The following is a 23,032-nucleotide window of genomic DNA, read 5'->3' on the forward strand; positions in this document are numbered from 1 at the left end:
TATATATATATATGACTTTAGAATTGACTTGTTTACATTATGGTATGTCTTCTTTTATAAAGATATACTCGAGGCATTAACGTCAGATCCCGATTTCACCTTGTTCTGAATATGTCTTTGACCCAGTAATGTATCCCGATCCATGGTTCAGAGATAAAAGGTGGGGAAGAAGTCTCTTAGGATCTAAAATCTGGAATATTATTATAACTGTTTGGAAAAAAATTATTTTCTTGTGCATAGAGCATTTCAATATGGACTATGGATCGTAATTCGAAGAGTAGCCCCTCTCTTAAAAACAACAACAAATAAACAAAAATTGTCACTAATGATGCTATTTAAAAGTACGACACCGTTTGTTGTAATGGTCGTAAATTAGAATGGTGTACATTTATTCTTTAATTGTGTCTAATTAGATTTGATATTTAAATTTAAAGTAAGTTACACTATTTATAAATTTCAGAATCGCATTCCACAACAAATAGATGAACTCACGTCCAAGGAATCCTCATTTCCCGTAATCAAACCGTTTTTGGAGGACAAAGCAGCAATTATACTGGGCAGCACTTTGTATGAATTGCTTATTATATTTAATTTACTTTAAACATCAAACATATTACCTTAAATGTCACATAGGTTCATCTTTTCATATTACGACTCATGATTTATATATAATTTTAACTATTTTACTACTATCACAGAAAAAAATATTAAATGAATACAATGTTTTAGTGAGTCTTTCTTTTGTCATTCTTTTTACATAAATGATTACACAGAATGAATTTCAGTTTTAATGAACGTCGAAATTTATTACAGGAATAATATGACAGAGCGTATGAGGCATGCAATTAAGAACTTGATTCAGAAATTGAAAGACGTCAAGTCGTTCATTGAGAAGGTGAGTATGGATGTGACGTAAATGTGTCTGATTTTTAACGCAGCGTTATCCATATTAATCATAGTCAACATCACACTAAAACGTATTTGTGTCAATTAAGCTGGAATCGACATCCTGACCTCCGAATTTTAACCATCCTTTTGAAGAGATCTCTATACGCTGTTTTATAATCTGTACGCTTAATTAGCAGCTTAGGATTTGATAGAGTCTCTGTACCGGATAGCGCATTTCTTAAAATCATAATTTCTATTCAGATAGCATCCATTATTACCAATAGCCTTTTGTTTAAATATAATTATTCATTTCCTTTATTATTCAATATCCAAGTATTTTAACTTCACAACAGTCAGCTGTGGACTTTAACAGACCAATAACAGACCGATTATAGCTTACTTGAGCCTTTATATATTGGCTTATAAAAACGAGAGTTATGTGTATAAAGTTCTGGTCATAGAAACAAAATTCAGATGGGTAAAAATATCATTATTTTGGCCGTTTGACCTTTCAAAATACAGATGAATTCAATATATCTTACTTTGACTTATTGTTACTGAGAAGAACTACCGGTCATTTGATCCAAACTGACGTACTTGTGATACTTTATTTAATCGAAAGCACTAGTACTAATGCGACCTTAAGTAAGCTCAGTGACAACCAGTTAAGTCCGATTTTTAAAAGTTTCCATTACCATTTTAGGAATATATGCTCCATACACGGAAGACCTGGGGAATACTTGGATGGGAGAACGGGAAGCAAAATTACATAGATACACTAAGGTGGCATACTTCGCTTACTAATACACCAGAAGAAGTCCACCAGAAAGGTTTGGATGAAGTTAAACGCATATACGATGAAATGTTAAAGGTAGGTAGCAATATTATGTGCATATTTATTCATGTAAACATTATTTTGTCTCCAATATATTTTAAATCGACGATATTTACTAGACAAATATCGATAAAAAATGAAAGAAGACCCTATTATAAGCTTTCTCAACTATCTTTCGACACCACCGTAAAAATGAGGCTGTTAATTTAGGAGATGTGAATTAATTGAAACGTTTATGATACGTTTATGTTAGTCGATATGTTTTGGACATGCATAATCTTGAAGTAGTAACGCATGATTCTTCTTAAATTCATTACTATAAATTATACGAGCTAAGTATTACACGAATATTATATGAACAGTTGCCAATATTGACCTATCAATACAATTGATTCTTGTGCACGGTTTTGATAATCAGCAATTCATCTCATGGTACCGTTACATTTGTCTTCTTGACGTACGTCATCCAATCATATTACTTTAGGAGAACTACTACTACCATTCAAATCCAGCCCTTCCAGATAACACTTATAAATAAAAAAGCTACAAGTTATCTGCCACCTGCATGGCGATCGGGCAGAATGATATCCCGTTTGTTATAGGGATTGGCTTCAAATCCCGTGAACATCTCAGTTATTGCTTCCGTCAGGCGGTCTACTCATGTCAACAGCAACCTCGCCTCGCAAAAGTCCTCTTCAAAGTTTTTTTGGAAGTCCTACCCTTACAAGTTTGATGAGTCTTTATTTCAAAAGTGAAGTACACCCCTTCTCTGTTTCCATATTTTCTTTCTTCCTATGACGATAACGTTCAGCCTTTAGAAACAATCACTTGGCCGTCACTTAATATTGTTACATACTTGTACGGTTTTCATATCCGACTTCACAATAGTTATAGTTTTAAAGAGATATGAAAGCATGTCTGTACTGGTTATAAAAAACTCTTAACATGTGTATAATTTCCGTTACCACGGGATCCATACCGGTAAGTGTTTTCTATACCGATGCAATAGTAGTCAAGTTTAACTGAATTCAACTGTCCAGACTGTCCTTGAGATTATATATGTTATACTGGCACTGATCCAATATAGAAAACGTATTTATCTTACAGTATAGCTTCCGCATGCGGTCGGATATATACGGATAGTTTCTATACATGTTTTACTCAGTAGCGCCAAATTAATGCATGATACTATTTGCGATGCTTGAATGATTTTTATATGTACATGCAATCAACAATTGTCTTTTCCTACAGGTAAGCTTTCTAAAGAATTGATTATTTACCTTATAGTCCGTCGTACATGTACGTACTATAAACGAAACTCCAGTGATTCTACCCGTACCACTGGCTAGACCAGTCTGACAAACACTTACATATGTAGTTCTCTTGTTGTCATACCTTGAATACATGTCAGACGTGCATGTTATGGACAGATGCAAATAAAAGCTTGGATGACGAAAGTATCTGCTTGCACGCAAGGCGACGAGCAGTATCTTGTCAGGGCAGTGAGAAAGAGAGCAACAACAAGAATCAGTTTGTTCGCATATCTGAGTTATGGATCGGATACGTGGATGAATATCCCGTTACCACGTCCCAACCGCAACTACTGAACAACGTCATACCAGTTAAATGGCCATGTCCTTTCCCAAAACGGACATTGCTATAAAAATCTGATCTCAATATACTACTCCCAACTCGATCATACGGTATCATCCACAAGAAAACGATCTTGTTCATTTCCACGACTCGCATATGACACCCAATTTAGTGCCATAATACCCAGGAAAACAGTTTTACAAGGATCATCTAACCCGCGAAGTACCTCAAAACACTTCATGCTAACGATGTCCATCTTGGGGCCTACGATTTCAAGAGATGTCTCTTTACTTGCCTAAGGGACTCTGCCACAAAAGATACTCTACTTATCACACGTTAGAAGTAACGGGATCTCATTTTGTCAGTGCTGCAAGTGCAGTGGGCTACCATTATCGACATTCGTCTCTAACTTCTTCAAAGGTCGACCAGGAGATGTCGGCTTCGCTACCTGAATCTACAAACGATGATACTGGCATTCAAGGTTCCTCGTTGGTTTTAGATCCTACTTGGATGAGTGAACTCCGCCTTGCATGCTGGAACTGAACTTTCTCTACTAATATCACTGGATTTCTGATCTCAATCCTCTACATCACCTTCCTGGTCGACAGTTCTGACATCAGGTGAAATAATGTACGAAAGATTCCATTTACAATTGCTTCTACAATTGGAATCTTTATTGGTCACTATCACAGGACTCATACTTATTGCCGATTCCTATTGACCTCGCCACTTTTGTGTTCGATTATATATGTATTGCTTAATTGCGAGGGAAAGAGCTAACCGATAGCCAAAAGTGTCCTCTGCCACAAGAGATACACGGACCGGTTACATGGGTCAAACATCCATTATTCCGTCCCAACATAATGAATCGGTCTACATTTCATCACATACCTATTGTCGTTTCGACCGGACTGTGCCGTATATGTGGAATCATAGCGTTCACAACCGCAACAGATAAGTCACGCTATCAATTCATTTCGCGCAAGACTTTAGTCCACGGAAATAAAGAAGGCGTTATTCACATTACGGTACATTTTATGACCGAGTCACAACATACTAGAGCCATAATAATAGCTATCAACTAACAACAGGTGGGAAAAGATGCAATGCTCCGTATGCTCATCTAATAGACCTTTTACCGTCTAAGATATGCTCGCAACCTTCATCATCTATTCTCTCCTTTATCATCAGATTGACGGAATTAACAACATGTCACCATTCCTCTCAGCCTCAGCTGTAGCCCCCTATCCTATCTTTATTACACACCCCGGTAGGAAGAAGGCTCCATTCTTTTTCATGGCTGCTTGGGAAGATTTACTATGCATGCTGTCATGGGGACCCAACAAGTTTCATGCGGACTCCGTTTCACTTTCAACGCCCATACTAAGTTCTTCCTTTACAACGCAGCACGCATCAGTTTGTCATCTACCTAAGAACAATCAGTCAATTGTTTTGCAATTGGGTTTGCGATGAAGTGCAACAACGGGTCTTAACACTGTCTATTCTGGAGACATAACAATCTCCTTGTCAACAAGGACACCTCCCACCTCTTACCCTTCCAGGATTTGGTCGACAATGCCTAGAATTAATGTTCATGTATAAGGAATAGATACCCTACGAACAAGATTTGAAATCACGCAATAGTAAGCTTCAAGCCTATTTAGAAAAATCCATCAGCTCTAGAATTCTCTAGATGAATGAGTTTTGCTCAATAAGGTAGCGCACGTCTTAGCCCTTGGTCGCTTTATTGGATTCCCTATCACAATGATTACATAGTCCTAGGGGAGACCGAACCTGTGACCATTGGTTCAGCTCCCACAATCTACAACAATACGAGGTTGTATCTGGAAGGCGGGGAAACCACTTTTTATTTACGTCGGCGGTACCTCTGCAAGCAAAATCTCCAACAATCACGAGTGATATGGATGCGAACATAGAAGGCTGGGGGAGAAAGTTTCTTACTATTTCGGACTTCCATAGAAGCGTAGTCCCATCAAAATAATTGTTATATGTTAGTCATTGGCGGCTGAAGAACGGATATCTCCTTCTGTCTGTTGACTTCAACGTGGTGACTCATCTCAAACAAGAAAGCGGAACAAGTACTCAGACTTTTGTATTCTTCTTTTGGGATTTTCTAAAGTGGTGTCGTCATTAACAATACACCCTTAAATTCGACATGCAATAAGCTGTGTCGTATATTAGCATGTTCATGGTTCTGCAAATAGGAAATATTTTAAACGGATTGGTCTCTTCATCCCTCTTTCTTCACTCAGTAGTCACTGGCTGAGATTGACCTATGATGGACCTATCGGTGACAAGGTGAAATGCCAAAACCTCAGCCTATGTCTAACCAATCCCGGACACAAAAGGCCCGAATAGTCAATGCTCTTTCTATGGATTGGAATGGTAGAATTTATACATTTCTTCAACACCTCTGCAGGAACAAGCATATCCGAGTGTCTCCTCATCCTCATTACTACTCTTAGATGTGAAATATCGGAGCTACCTCATCAATCTCAATACAATTGCCAGAACTGAGATATTCCCTCATCAGACTTACGAAACAACAATGGCGGGTGTTTCACCCCAATGTTTCATGACCTGCACATCTGAATCTTTTTAATTACACCCTTAAGAACCAACTGTTCTCACAATAAGTGGTAGATTGAAATGGCCATCCACCTTAGAAGCGTAAGGAGGCAGTGGAATATGATCTCAGCGGAGCGCACAAGATCACAATGTGCCAATGTCGGCATCTATTTCTCAATAATTAATGTCCTATGTTTCTTCGATTAGAAAAAGTTAGCACCAATAACAACTAAACCTACCGTTCCACAAGCACTGGCATACTGTGCCATCATGGAAGAGAGGGTATCAGACAAACCAAAGATCTGTCTGATTTTGCATTGTTTTGGATTCCACCTGGCCAATGACATTGTCCCCTTGTCAAGTGGAAGTTATCATGAGTATTAACCTGGCAGAGAAAGACACCATTTGAACTTCTCTCAATAGCTTACTTAGTTCAATATCTTATAAGTCCTGCTTAATCACTACTTTTGGTAGTCAGCAGGCACAATCAGCGATACATTTCTTATTGGTGGACTCCTCTACTTGCAGTTTCGTCACGATGGATCAACGTCGTCTATGGAGATCCATACTTTTTTTTTACCAAGTACGGGCTTCTTTCATGAGGAATTATATATTAGTAATAATTTTAATCTATTCTGGATACTTCATCTCAAGGTCATTGACATGTCCTAGTGCGAACTCTTAATGGTATTTCAGGAATATCGAATCTATGCATCGAAGGAGATAACGCCTTATTATATTGTCGACGAGAGGAAGGATGATATATCAACATAGGCATTTTCATCTTGAATAAGGGGGATATCTGTCCTGCCTATCGGATTAAACCCATACCAGTGATTTTGCTTTTGCTTAGCATATTGGGTCACGAAGTGACGACTGTCTGCATAATTATTGCATAGGAACAAAACTGTTCTCTATTTTTATCCGTAGGATGGAAATCTGAATACACTTTGCCAGTTCTTATCAGAGATCTCTGCTCCTGAAAGGTTCATGTCGATGTTGAAGAACCTTTACCAGTGGCACAAAGGTTACACTTCCAGATCGTTCGACGCGGTTTCACGACTTCAGCTGGATATGCGGGAGGGAATTATTTTCCATTTCGATGCCTCTCCCCGACAGTCCCATAATCTCTAGACGTTGTCTCACATACCTTTTAGTATGGTCTCCCCAGGATAAGGGGATGCTTCTCACTCCACCTCTAACGTATTCTCCTACGGTATTATAATTGGGTAACATATTTAAAAAAGAAACCTTTTTTTCTTGTAACATATGTTTCTTCGAGAATACGTAATCAATCATGATACACATACACACTCCCATTCTCACCACAGTTACATCCATAGAGAGCGTGCCTTACGCTCCGATAGTCACTGAGATGTTTACGGGATTTGGCGCCAATCCCTATACCGAGGGGACATCAATCTGCCCAACCGTCACCTAATGGGCAGATAACGTTTAGAATGTTTTGGCTAAAAGTGTTATCTGGGAGGGCTGGATTTGTGAGGTAGCTGTAGATGTCTTAAGGTATTGGATGGATAAGTATTCTTGAAAAACATATTTTAGTAGAAAAAGTCACAAACAGACTGTGCATGCTTTACTGTATTATTCAAGGTTATGAGAAAACTAGGATTCCATGGAAGTGTGCGGGAATTCTTCAACTTATTGAAGAGCAACTCTAGTTTCCTGATCAGAAACCCGGTAGGTAACAGACAGAAAGCATTAATGCAAAATTATTAGCTTATTTACACAAAAATAACTTCACCAATCAATATATATATATATATATATATATATATATATATATGCATACATACAACAAAAGGGTATCTACCTAACGAATCAAGCACCTCCGTCTGCGTGACTTAATATTCAGTTTTTTTTTTCTTCCTATTTCTTAAACTTGCAAATACCACATAACTTTTTCTCTAATCACCCAAGTGTAACACATTGGGAAACTACAACTTCACACTCGCAATGCTTTGCTTTTGTTTGACATTGTTTTTATGCTTCAATGCATCTAACTAATTGTCGTGTACTTTGAACAGTTTTTGATAGGTTCCGCAATAAAACAGTTCTTTAATAGCCGATTCTTTAATTTATGCATGATAAAAACTACAATAGGCTATTACCGAGACTTTGTTGGTACTCATCAGTTACCAAAGTATCTTGTGCTAAAAGCTTCTCAATAAGCTAGTCTCTGAAAGGTTCGCAGGTTAACTCTTACCCTGCTTACCGTGACGACATATCAGGTGCAGAGAGTTCGCTTCTTACAGGACAATACATCTGTTCTAAAACCCAAAAGTCGTTCAGAACCTCAGCGCCCATACTAAGCGGCATAAGATAACTCTCCGCCATCAGACCATGACAACTGACACTGCATCATCACGTCTATGTCATGACTAATATTTAAATGCTTCAGTGACAGAAAACTGTTCACTGTCATGTAAGCATTCACGACTTAAAATATCACTTTTTACTCATATGGCTAACTCCAAAAGCAGAATGTTAAATATCAAACTTATAGCAACTTCCAGGCAGATTCTTATGCCATAAGCACTCACTGCAAATATTCCATTCTGCCATTAAACATCCATGGCGTTATATAGAGCCGCTTCTCTTAAAGCACACAAACCAATTATAATTTGCATCAGTCTTGGTCAAGCAAGCACAAGGCTTCTAACCAATGTGTCTTGAAGTTAATACTGCACTGATTAATCCCAGACAATTTATCACCCACCACCCCCAAAAAACGAAACAAAAACAAACAAACAAAAGAGGCATCTCCCCTCACATACAAATGTTAGAATCAAATGCAGTTATTACAGAATGTACATCACCCTTGAACAACGTAACGTTTGGTGGTATTTGTGTGGCTTTGCCTATTTTTAATCAATTTGTCAACTCAGCCATACAACTTCCACGGGGAAATGGCAATTGCCCATCTTTATGCTTAGTGGCAAAGTGAGGGGAAATGTGTGTGTGTGTGTGTGTGTGAATCTCTCAGGAGGTTTGTCTTGTATCAATCAAATACACTACATTACCTAGTAATGACCCCAGACTGGGAAGGAAGTCATAATATAAATTTAATCATGGTAAAACTCACCCCTGAGACATGCTATTTCAGTAACGTATTTTTCTTGCTGAAAATGCAATTCAACTGACCTCATGTATGATGCAGATAAAAGAAAGTATCTCACTAACCACAATTTAAAAAAGAAGAACTGCAGTCTGTTATTAAAAGCATGTTTTATTGCACTCCCAAATTATATCCTACTGGGAACAGCAATGATTCTTAAAGAACAATATCTGCTCAAATTTAAATGTAAATTACAAAAAAGAAACAAGTCTTCTTTTTTGCATTAAATATTCCAAAGCGCGTGAGAATTTTAAAGGAAGGTTTTAACTTCCTGGAGGATGCGTTTTCCGACCAGGTGCCATGTCAAAAGGTCTGACAGTTTTTGGTTTTTGAAAAACAATAACTCGAAAAATGTCACAACACTATCACAAAAATCACAGCTGCCAATATAAAATCTTTATTGTTACACGCAAAGAGGTATCCGTATCAAGCGAATCAAACTAATGTATCAGTGTAGCTTGACAGCCTATGTTTCCCCTATTTCCAAGGACAAGGAAAGATCGGTTGCCAACTGGAATGTCCTAAAACATACGGTTACGATAGTAAGTTACTCTAATCATTTAATTACCATACATAGCAAAACGCTAATATCACACTTGCAAGGTTTTGTTCTTGTTTCACATTCGTATAATTTGCATTACTTATTGATAAATCTTTTCAAGCTTACTATTTGTTCTTCACCCCATGCAATACAAGACACTGCTCAAATATATGATACAACGAATTATGTCTGTCTTAAATTACTAATCACATATAACTAAACTATAAAGGTAATTGTTTACGTTAATATATTAGGAATGTCCATTTTACAAAACTAATCCATACAATCCAAAAATCTCGTGAATTCTGTACATTAGGACGCGTGCTCAATAACTTGGTTAATTGGTCGGGTTCATACGTTTTTCCCCATCACCGACTCCTCATACTCAACAAATGATCACTATAATCTAACATTAGCTATATACGGACAGGTAAATACAAACAGGACATACCCTAGGTTTATTTCAATATATATGTAATGTGTCTGTGTGTGTGTGTGTGCGCACGCGTGTGTATATAGATAGATACAACTTATCATAGTTTGATTGTTCGTTTGTGGTTCTTTAATTCTTCTATTAATGACCTTTTAATCTCCCGTATTGTAAGCAATTACGTCTATTTATTGTATGATTATTCTGAATTTAAACACAAACGTATTGCAGTACGTATTTGTATGTATCACAGGTATTTATCTCATGCTTTAGACAAGAATATATATATATATATATATATATATATATATATATATATATATATATATATATATATATATATATATATGCAAACACAACGATGTTTCTTTTCATTTGTTTGCCTTGTCTATGTTTTGTATTTGCTTTGAAAAAGACTCGTTAAGAGTCGAAAGCGTTCAGGCTAATTAATACTAGTTATGCACTGTTTGTAGTCAGGTTATTATATATATATATATATATATATATATATATATATATATATATATATATATATATATATATATATATATATATATATATATATATATATCTTGCTTTCTTTTAGGAAGCTACTCTCCAAAGATTTCGGGACATCATTTTTCAGCGCATCATGCCCGAGCTTCCAAAATACTTCAAAAATCTCCCAAACTTGCCCTTAGTGTAAGTAGGACCTTCTAATTGGGAAAATGTCTGATGCAGAGAAAGTGGTTTGATTTTTCTTACAGTTTTAACTCTAGCTTTGATAGTTGTTTTCTTACTAGAATCGGACTCATCTGGTACTTTTGATAGTTGTTTTCTTCCTAGAACTGGTCTCATCTGGTGCTCTTGCAACCAGCTGCAAAGCAATTTCCCGGTGTTTTTAGTTCTTTAAAATTTGTATCGAAAGAAGGATGAAGAAATGGAGAATATTCTATTTCAGCAAGTAAATATTTGTTACAATACTATCGTATTCCAGAAGAAATACTACATTTTATTTATCTGTCTTTAGGTAGGTATCACCTGCCATATTGTGTAGGCTATTTCAATAAATATAATTGAGACATTGACAAATTTTATGATTCTTACGATTTAATGCCGCCGAAAAAATGGCTTAATCGTTATCAATACAATATGTAAAGAACAAATTCTCGGAACTTTCTAAAGCTTTCAATAATGCATTTCGAAGCAAGGTCAAGAAATACTGATGTTTTCTTTCTCTTTTTCCCACACTATTTAATGCTTTATTGCTATTGTCTAAAATCTAAAACAATGACCAACCAATGGTCAGAAAATAGTATGCATTATATAACTATATTGTTATATTATGTGTTCATTTGAATAATCATATGGCGAATAAGAGTCCTTTGTATTAAAATATAAATTCTGCCTACTATTATCAAGCATTCTTCTATAGTAATCCAGGGATAACACTTTCCATTCTGTCTGGTGTATATTTATATTTCTCTATAATTAATTATATATACCTTGATTTCTTTCATAGGAATCCGGAATGATTATGTAGATACATGCAAATTAATTTAGGTCGTTATGCGACTGTGTCTGCTACACACGAGTGCATATTATAACACCGATTGAGTAACATCATTTTCTGGTGACCTGTGCTTAGTCGTGAGGGAATATGGGCTCGTGTGTGCAGGCAAGGCGATGGCTGCCGTTTACCCGCGGATCTGGATTAGAATCTCCGTAGAGTACGAATTTAAAATTATCTAACCTGTATGATAGTATTATTTATATTAAAATATTAATTCTGCCTATTATTATCAAGCATTCTTCTATAGAATCCAGGGATAGCACTTTCCGTTCTGTCTGGAGTATATTTATAATTCTCTCTCTGTCTCTGTCTGTCTGTCTGTATGTCTCTCTCTCTCTCTGTATATATATATATATATATATATATATATATATATATATATATATATATATATATATATATATATACTTAAAGTGCATTGTAGCGATTAATATCTGATTGCAGTGTCAAGAATTCCCCTCAAGATGGTGTAGGTGGTGAGTACGAATCCGGATCTGGAGATGGCACGAGACCAGGAACTTTCTATGCCAATGTTAGAAGACCTGAAGACAAGTAAATTTTGTTTGTTCGTTTCTAATTAATAATCATTGTCTATAGGAATGCTCAACTAAGTACCTATTGTTTGCTTGTACTAAATTCTGTGGTCTTCAGATCTACCTCTGCAGTAAGAATATATATATATATATATATATATATATATATATATATATATATATATATATATATATATATATATATATATATACATATATATATATATTGTTCTGTCTTAACATAAAGTTACAATGCCATGTTTGAAATGGGGCACTACTTGTTTCACGACATTGATCACTAATTAAATTGCATAATGTGGAATGTTCACACTTAGATTCATTCAGCAATACGTAACATTCATCATGGTCGTTTTGAAATAAGATTTCCAGACACCTCAAGGTTTCTTCGGCTTTATCTCAACATTTATAATGTGTGTTTGTATTTTCGTTTTGTTTATTTGCTTTTTTAATACAAATTGTTTGACCTTTGTGTTGCTTCTTGCACATTGAGAATTACAAGATGAACACAACTACACGTCTAAATTATTCCTCTATTTAAATTTACAAGACATAAACAGATCCGTATTACTTATGAAAGCGCGCTGTTTTTATCCATTACATGTGGTATTTATAAAAAAATACAGGTTGCGAGCATCTTATCTTTGAATGCGATTTTACTTTTAAAAAAATGGCAAAAATTGAGACAAGCCTCAACAACCAACAAATAGATTAAATTCAAGGAAATATAAGATATATATATATATATATATATATATATATATATATATATATATATATATATATATATAAACAGACAGACAGACAGACAGACAGTCCCTTTATCAGGAATTTACAAGAGCCTCATTTTCATATTTGCTGATGAATGTGTAATGTGCCGTTTAAAGGCGAAATGTCTGCGGTATTACATTTTCGCAGATTTCCGAATATTAAAATTGAGAGCGCTTAATATTCATACTTTTGCCATTCTGGTGACTTGAATGGTTTACGTTCATTACTTTTCGTGAGGTTTATAGTCTTGTAATTAAAACTACTCAGGAATTTTCACATGTACTGTTTATGTTGTGAACTTAAATTGTGTTTCGTTTAAATCATAGCCCAACGTTTTCAATGGCGTCGCTGTCGTTACACGAAACTGTTCCCGGCCACCATCTGGCGGTATGTGCTTTTCAATTATTATTTATACAAATTATCATACATATAGTCCCTGGTCTGTTCAGTGTTGCACTAGTTACGGTAATTCAACGCAGTTGCAAGGCAACGGAAATACAAAGTAAAGTAAGGTAACGCAACGATACGATATTCAACCTCTTTATTACACAACACAGGATGATACCTCTATCTTTGGTTCGAGATTGTCAATACCAGGTATAACGATTATTCTATAAGTACAACTATCCATGCACATGCAGAAATGTCACATTAATTTATTGCCAAAAATTCTTTTTCTCTTTTTCTTCTGAAAGCGCACGTTTCTAGGGGAAAGATAATCCGCCTGAACCGTCAATCCCCAACCCCTCCCAATTTAAACCTGATTATCCGGCTGTTTAAATAAAAACATTCACTTAAGTTAGTAGTAGTAGCTATAGTAATGCTAAAAGTACTGCAATATGAGTAATGTATGTAGATTTGCTGTTGTTGTTGCTGTTTTTTGTAGCCTTTGTCATCGTTGTTGGTGTTACTGTTGTGATTCTGAAAGATATAGTAATAAATCTTTTACAAGTGCATGTAACATTACTGATGTTGGTGTTGCTAGTACTACTTCGGCTATAACGATAATTTCTACTACCATTACGACTACCACTACTACTACTACTACTACCACTTATGCCTCCTTACCGTCAAAAGCTCCACAATAAAAATACGTATTGCAGTGTGAATAATATACTGACTAATGTAACTTTTTGATGATGATGATGATGATGATGATGATGATGATGATTATAGCAGATTTATCTGCTGTTAATATATATCTTGTTTGGATCATCACAGCAAATTATATTGTAAATAAATAAATAAATAAATGTATTAATTATAATTGTCCTGCTGACTAGGTGAACTATTGGTCAATGTTATTCAATTTTAGAACGGTTATGAATAATAAAAATTGGCCAAAATTGATTCAAACAAAAATGTATTGCTTCAGATATGTGAGTGGCTTATCTTTCTTGGATGTAATAAGTATGATTTCATGTATTTACTTTTACTATGATTTATATGTCCATTGTGGATATATATATATATATATATATATATATATATATATATATATATATATATATATATATTGCCGTATGGATAAATTAAGAACTGACACAAAATGGCGTTGCAAATTTAATGTCGATAAAAACTGACGTGTACTGGGGAAACGTGCTAGAAATAATATACACGTGTACTGCTTTCAAAATTCAAATTAAGAAAACATTGCTGTTAAGGATATACAATATTAAAATAGAACATGTGGAACTTGAACGATTATGATGTTTACATTGCCACTGTAAATTGTTACTTAATGAGTTATTTCACACTATTCATTATCTATTTTATTAAATCACACATTGCTACGTCTTAAACAATTATAGCACACGTTTATGCCCTGATCCACGTTTAATAATTTTTAAGGTTGTTGACTCTTATCAAAATAATCCTTAAGAAGATACAGTTTATCTAGTTTTATGAAGTTTTCATTTTAGATGCATAATGTTAAAATATCACTGATTTCAGCTTGTACTTATAACACGTTTCCGTTGTAACGTGTATTAATCTGTCCCATTCTACCATGCACAAAGTTTAAATTGTATTTATTGTGTTCACCTAACATGAAAACAGTTTAGTTGCAATTGAATGCAATGAGTATTATGGTTGTAACTCGGCACAAGCACTGTAATGCACTGTACTATTATTCTGCAACGGTCCAGAACGCTTTAACACATTGCTCTGGTTGGAACTCGAGTACAATCACACGGTTACAGTACTGGACATGAACTTGCAACGTTAACGCTTCGCAAAGCAGCGGAACGTTATACAATGGAAACGCAATGCTACACAAAGGCAACCTAAAGTAACGCAACGCAACCGTAATGCGACTTTATTTCTTTTACACTTAACAGACCGGTGACTACTGTATCTAGATAAATAAAATAAACAAAAGTCTCGAGTTTCTATTGGTTTTATACTTTTAAAAAAATGAGACACTATGTTCATAATACCTTTATATTTTTAACATAACAGAAAGTTAAGTGAGTAATATATGTTGTCACTAATTGGACCAAGCCTCTTGCTCCAAATATATCTTCTCAAAGATTTTTGCATTATATCAATATGTCCTTTTGTAAGTTGGTGTGTCGGACGCATTTAGAACGTTAACAAAAATATTTAATTCGTTTCATTTGACTTAAACACTATATTGATAAATAGCTGAGATTGCGAAAGATAAAGATGTTATAATAATAAAAATCTGTATGCAATAATCACACATTCGCTCAGAAATAACTTTAACAGTTATTACTAAACTGCTTCTTCTTTTGACGTTATTTCATTTTGACTTACGAAAATATATTATTTATGTTTGTAAACAGGACAGCTACAGCCTCGTGTCTGATTTGCCTCTCTTTAGGAAGCACATGAACTGGAGACTTTTCAGTGCACCATTCTTCTTTCCATTTTTTAATTCCTATGTGGAGGTAAATAAATATTCAGTGGATCTCAGTATAATTCCATACAAATCTGAATTCAAACAACAATAAGCACTAGATAAAAGGATATTCGTATTTGTATTGATATAATCAAATATACTTTTAACAAATGTCATACATTTTGTAAGAAGAGATAACGTAATCTGCATTGTAATATCCCTGAAAGCAAAATCATTATAGTTGTATATGGTTGTATATTACTAGCATAAAACTGGACATAAGAGCAATGTTCGGTGTTTTACGTTTGATTCCTGTAGAAAAAGCATTTTTCATGGAAGTTAACTGGCACCAAAACCTAAAACAATTCTGTATTTTCAGAAGATAGAAATCTACATTTGCCAGAATATTTCTGCTCACACATTCGTTCATTAAAACTTCTTTGCAGTAGCGTGTAATGCAATTACTCTTTTGTAAAGATGCGATGAAGTCACTTCTTTGTAAAGGTGTCATGAATGAACTCACTTGTAATGGTTTGTCATGAATTCACTGCTTGGTAAGGTGTGTCGTGAATTCACACATTTATTAAGTTGTGTCATGAAAGCACTCCTTTATAAAGGTTTGTCATGAATTCACTGCTTTGTAAATCTGTGCCATTAGTTCACTCCTTTATAAAAGTGTCATGATTCCATTCCTTTCTGAAGGTGTGTCATGAATTCATTTATTTGAAAAGGCGTGTTATGAATTATTCGCTCCTTAATAAAGGTGTGTAATCACGAACGGCGTTTGGGGGTGGCAAGTGGGGCGACCGCCCCAGGCCCCGCTCTTGAGGGGGCCCCGCGCTTCAGGCCTAAGGTCGTCCTTATGAGTTTGTCAATCTAAATTCTCCGCCAAATCGCGAAAGTTGATCTAGTCTAGACATAAACAGTGTTTAAAGTAGCATACCAATCGAGATAATGATACTATGGCCCCGCGCGGTCATGGTCGGCCCTAGGCCCCGCGTACTACAAATGCCGCCTCTATGTGTAATGAATTCACTCCTTTGTAAAGGTGTGTAATGAATTCACTCCTTTGTAAAGGTGTGTCACGAAGTCACTTCTTTGTAAAGGTGTGTCGTGAATTCATTCATTTGTAAAGGCGTGACATGAATTCATTCCGTTATAACGGTATTTCATGAACATAGCCTGTATAAAATGGAGTCATGAATCATTCCTTTGTTAAGGTGTTTGCATGAGTTCACTCCTTTGAAAAGATTTGTCATGTATATACTTCAATGTAAAGGTTTTATTAATTCTTTCCTTTGTCAAAGTGTGTAACGAATTCACTCATTTGAAGAGGTGCATAATTAATTCACGCAGATGTTATATTTTTTATTCAACATTTTATCTTTTTGTATAAATGTTTGCCGAATCACATCGTTAGTCTTCATACCATGAAAGTTAATTTTATTTTCCTTTCATTTTTATTATCATGATTTGGTAATAAGTCAGTGTGTATGCATGTATAGATTGAAAGATTGTATAATTTTTAACATTTATATTTTAACAACCGTTTGATTTTGAGATTTTAGCATTTGATGTTTAATGACTTCAAATCTTCAAAGTTAAACGTATTTGGACTGATTTATCGTCCTAAAGTTATTGACACGTTTTCAGTCATCATTACGTAGCCAGGACTGCGCTAATGTGCAATTACCCCCCTCCCCATTACATACGCATATAATTATTTCTCTCCCATCTTTTCCTGCTTGCTCGGAAATGCAGAACAGGCCCGGAGCGCCATCTTGCACATTGTAAGTGGCAAATAACGACGGCATGTGCCACAGTGTTTAAACTGTCATCGTGGTAGATTTGCGACCGAAATGTACGGGTTTAAATCATACAATGTGATCAAGCGAGATTAACTATCGTGGCATGTCCTTGGGAAAGGCAGTTCGATTGTATTTTATCGGCAGTAAATAATACACTTATGTTGCTCTGCCGAACAACACCAAAGTCAGGTTATTGTGTCTACTCCCTACTGGAATTTCGTGTCTCGATGTAAAATCCTATGGTAAAAAATGTCCATAGAATTTACATTATGGGGCAAATAAGCATCAAGATGTGAATTAATTGATTTGTCTGGCGGGAAACATAACATTATAACATATTGGTTCTTTATGGCGTGAAATGCGAAAACTGTATGGCTTCTAATGGAAATCAAAGATTCTCCCTAAAATGTGCTACATATGGTACATACAGGACGTTTAAATAACAATCATTCCCTTACAATTTAGTATATTTGTTTGTGCCATTTTGTTTATTACCAACAATAATCTAGTCTCTGGCAAATACCCATTCATCAGCTGAAGACAAATTTTACCGGCCCTAAACTGACCGAAGCTTAACATCAAGTACAGTGTGCTTGTTACAAAATGTGCTTATCATGCTATCAATTAAACCGTATGTTTTAGTAGCAGTTTATAGCACAGTTACATTTTCATTACGTAAGTTATCCGCAATATTCGCAACGTACAGTCCTTATGGCACGCAAAGAGAGAGAGAGAGAGAGAGAGAGAGAGAGAGAGAGAGAGAGAGTTGTAAAAATGCACATGTTTTACAATTTAATACCATTTTTACTTACTCAACATTTGAAAATGACACCCTTTAACACAATCATAACAAATGAAGAGCTCACCATCACCCCTTTTGACAAGTATTGATAGTTACTCATTAACGTAGATCAGAGATACGATATAAAAGAATGGGTGCAACACATATAACTTATATTTCTTGGAAACAATTTTTTTTAACCTCCGTATCTCTTACCTCCATATTATCGCCCTATAAACAAATTAAAACTCATCCCCAAACATTTTCTTAAAGACAAATTTACTATCCCATAGCTATTTCCATTGTCGCTTTAATTTCAACAACTGACATCAAAGAAGCGAAAAGTACACTATGACTGACCTGCACCTAGTGAACTACTTTCCATCACACACTGTACCTGCCATGGGTATGCCTTAATTGGGTCAAAATTAAATCAACATTACGCGGTATTATGGTCCTTAACAGGAATTAACATTATGACGTAGGTTGGACAGATGTTGGATTGTCTTGCCTCAATCAGTTAATACCAGCTGCCATCCATTTATACACTAAAACTATCACCCAAGTATTCTCATAATCCCCATTACGTTTACCAGCAAAGTGAAATAAAAGGAAATACAGGATGCAAAGAATGTACAGTAAGACATGTAAGGGCAGGCCTTTATTGGAGTCTAAAAGCGGGAGGGTGGTAGTTTACGAATTTTGAATATCCAAATTTAAGATTCTCACTAAAATGTGCGGCCTGTACTTGTAGCTACTTGTATTTTCTGTCAGGATCAAGTAGGCAAATTTTAATCCATCACCCGATTTTCATTTCTTTTTTTTTTACAATTATGCCGACACTGTACTGACCCGACCTTTGGTTTCCCAATGTTACAAAAGTCGGTGTTGTTTTTTCGGTTGTGTATTTTATTTTGTCGTCACACGTTGGATATAAATTGGTTCGAGACGTCAAAGGTTGAATGTAACATTTTTCTGTCTGTATTTTTTTCGAAAACGGCAAAACTAATTTTAAAATCGCTAAACTATACTCTATATTTAATATAATGAGTAAAATGTAGTCTATGAAGAACCCAGACGGAAGAAGGAAAACACACACAGCAATTCCACATTTTTCACGTATATGACGACACTGTTGCAAAGCATTATGACATACCAGAGAGAGAGAGAGAGAGAGAGAGAGAGAGTAACAGGGACAGACAGACAGAAATAGATTTTAACTACGACTAAGTTTATTTACAATGTCTTGTCATGAAATTTGAATTACTAGTTCGAATTATTGTTCTAGACCAAACACACACACACATATGTATATATATATATATATATATATATATATATATATATATATATGACTACGGACAAATCATTATGTCAGGTATATAGATAAAACAAAGTTTTACTGACCTTAAGAAATTACCGTTGTAATAACAGAGAGAGAGAGAGAGAGAGAGAGAGAGAGAGAGAGAGAGAGCAATTGACCAATACTTTCAAAAGGTACAAGCTTTGAGGCATTTAAAAGTGTGGCGTACTCTCATCAATATCTCAATATGACATTTAAAGCCGATATTGCAAAAGTCCAGTTGTTTCTTTCTGTTTTATTGTCTATCTCTTTCTTCAATTTCTTTACCATTATCATGAGTTCTTCTTTAAATCAGTACATGTTTTGATAGGAATCTAAGGATTCATTGATGGACCAATGCAATACTATAGGATTGATATTTACTCTGTAATCACACATGATTGAATTAAATGGATACAAGACGGTGTTTGTTCCAGAGTTATGTATTCTACTCGCGACAAAACGGTTACTTACTGTTAGAAAGTTTTGTTTCAAGCAACAACAAAATAAATACTACTGCTACTACTACTACTATCAATAATAATAATAATAATAATAATAATAAAAATAATAATAATAATAATAGTAATAGTAATTCATTTTGTCAGGCAAATTTTCATTTATCAGAGTCTGATTAATTAGCTTTATATGGTAGCTTAATAAACACACAGATGGTAGCTTTAAAAACTCACTGACGAACTGTTGAAATACTCATTGTGCGTTGTGGAAATCGTTTGCAGTAGCTCCGCCGCTGCAAAAGGAATAAATATATCAATGTAAATATCGTACATGGAACTCAGAAGGATAGGACTAAAGAAGATAATTGTTTGCTAAAGGCGTGCTGCAGAAAACTGGCTGAACGTATAACCTTTCTTTCTTTCTCTCCCTCTCTCTCTCTCGTATATATATATATATATATATATATATATATATTGCCAAAGACGGTATACATGGTAGATTCCTGAGACCATGCCACAACTAGCTGTCATAATAGCGACATCTTCTACCTAAGGCAAAGCCAAGTCAGTACAAGGCTAGACCAACTGTAAACAAAAATACAACCCACTCCCACCAAAATGTACACGATACAACTGATGAATAAAAATTGTCGCATGTGATACGTACATAAAATAATGTGGGTGCCAGCATTGGTTGCATGTTAGAAAGTCCAAATACGTTAAACATACAGCATGATCTTAAATACCGGTCGGGACGTTAAAGGAGGTAATGCTAATTTGATTTGTACCCCATGTAGGCCCAGACATTGTAAGTAATGTGTTAGATAGTAGTTCACTAGTAGTAGATCCTCAGTGGTAGTGTATGTTAAATCTCTGACATGTTTTACTTTTCGCTTCTTTCACTTTAGTAGTCATTTTATGGATTTATGAGAATGGATAGTAGAGAGTAAATTTGACTATAAGGAAATGGTAAAGGGATGGGATTTCTTTGTCATAAAGACATTCTGTCGTCAAAATTGCCGATGGTTACATTAAGAATCACAGGTAACTCTGCGATAAACATCTTCTAGTTTCGTCAACTGTATGAGTGAGCTGGCCGTATTAAAAAACAACAATTTAGAAACAATGTCGCCCTCACTCTCGCTCTCTGTCTGTATGTCTGTCTGTCTGTCTGTCTCTCATTTCCTGTTGTCAAAATTACCCATAATGAGCAAAACATATAATTCTGCTGAACAGCTAATAAGGCATCGTTTCGTCCATAGTATGATAAACACATTTTTGTAATAAGTAGATTGACAATCGTGTAAAACGTCAGTCAGTGTAACGCAGGCAACATTTAGATCCATCTGATGAATGAACATTTGCCACATGTTAGATTATTTGTAGCAAACGTACAACAGGCTGACAGTAAAGATGACTCACTAGTATTTCAAACTAAATAGCATGTCATCCCAATTGCGAGTGAATGGTTGTTTGCTGTTTTATTCAAACGTACTAAACATATGTAGCGATTGTTGTAGTGAGAATCTTCAATTTCCATACTGACTCCACATCCTACTTTTCCTTCCTAACAGGCCAGCCATGTCACAATGTTTTGTTTCCCTATAGACAGACCTATCACTTAAAATCTATGGACAACTTTTTAACATAAGATTTCCGGTCTTGAGGCTCATATAGCCCATAACGTTAATCCTCTGAGCATTTTCTAGACATACGATTTCCAACCTTGACACTATAAACCCACAAGATGGTGGTACAAACTCCGATGTAACACATCATTTCGTTAAGTTGACGCCAGAGTGCCATGAAGATGGCGGCAAATTCTAATCATGATTTAATTGAGGATTCTCTGTCATGTCTCTAATGGATCACATTATACTATTTGTATTCGTTCATCATTCTATCATGTTGTTTGAAAATTATTTGAATTTCTTAAAGGAAATTTTATTATAATCATGTTGCTTTCTTTCAAGGGCTGGGCCTTATATGCTGAATATCTGGGAGAGGAAATGGGCATATACAAGGATGACTTTGAATTGTAAGTTATTTGTGTACTTGCCTCAAAGATTAGTGATACTTTGTTTTCATAACAAGCTTTGTATTTATATCTCTCACCGTGAGTAGAATATAACCGATTATAATGTTCGCAGCATTTGTTTCTTCCACGAAAACGAAAATGCATCGAAGCGTTATGAGATACTCCAACATTATTTAACTTTCTTCCTTTTGTAGGAATGTCCTGGGGACTATTCCTGTTCGTTTTAGTCAAAGTCGTACAATGAAGCAGTCAATATATTGTTAGGACCATATGACATCAACTGAGTAACAGAAAGAAGCAACACCTACAAGTTTTGTAAACCCTAACGAATAATTTATCTCTTTAGGTTATAAAATGAAACTTGAAGAGGAAATGAATGAATTGTGAATTAAGTCGAAACTAATCATAACTTTTCTATCAAGCGTCCTAAAGAATAGAGTGTTCGGAATGCATTCCAGGTTCTGAACGTGTTGATATACCAAGAGTCTTAATGTAGCACATGGGCATTGTGGAGAACTTCTTTGAATGAATCCACAGTACTCTTAAAATGTAGCGTGAGTCCAGACCGTCGGTTGCGTAATTTGGAATTCCAATCAATATTTTAAATAAATGTTCCTCACAAAATAAATCTAAACACAACATTAAGTACAACTGCATCCTGATATAAAAAATAATACAAATATTAATTAGGAATGAATTAATTGTTCCATTTTCTCTTTAGCTATGTTTCCAAGTGTCTATTAAGACGCTAAAGTCGACATTCATCGTCACGTGACATATTTCAAATTTGATTCCCATGTGACTGTTGTCACAATTCTCACACAATTTGAAATTACCTACAACTCGTAATGAAAAC

The 23,032-nt window shown here is 35.2% G+C and overlaps 1 protein-coding gene across 1 annotated transcript in view; it reads left to right on the forward strand.

Moving 5' to 3' along the window:
- Positions 1-23,032, forward strand: part of LOC149799222 (uncharacterized) — a 266,176-nt gene that overhangs the window by 88,359 nt on the left and 154,785 nt on the right. Inside the window, exons 23-31 of the mRNA XM_089958164.1 lie at positions 461-567; positions 814-895; positions 1,592-1,759; positions 7,517-7,603; positions 10,599-10,693; positions 12,009-12,116; positions 13,213-13,273; positions 15,694-15,798; positions 22,112-22,176. Of these exons, the coding sequence (XP_089814290.1) occupies positions 461-567; positions 814-895; positions 1,592-1,759; positions 7,517-7,603; positions 10,599-10,693; positions 12,009-12,116; positions 13,213-13,273; positions 15,694-15,798; positions 22,112-22,176 (878 nt within the window). The remainder of the gene's footprint in view (positions 1-460; positions 568-813; positions 896-1,591; positions 1,760-7,516; positions 7,604-10,598; positions 10,694-12,008; positions 12,117-13,212; positions 13,274-15,693; positions 15,799-22,111; positions 22,177-23,032) is intronic.

Source organism: Sinohyriopsis cumingii, chromosome 5 (assembly GCF_028554795.1).
Source record: "Sinohyriopsis cumingii isolate HCF-2022 chromosome 5, ASM2855479v2, whole genome shotgun sequence".
NCBI lineage: Eukaryota > Metazoa > Mollusca > Bivalvia > Unionida > Unionidae > Sinohyriopsis > Sinohyriopsis cumingii.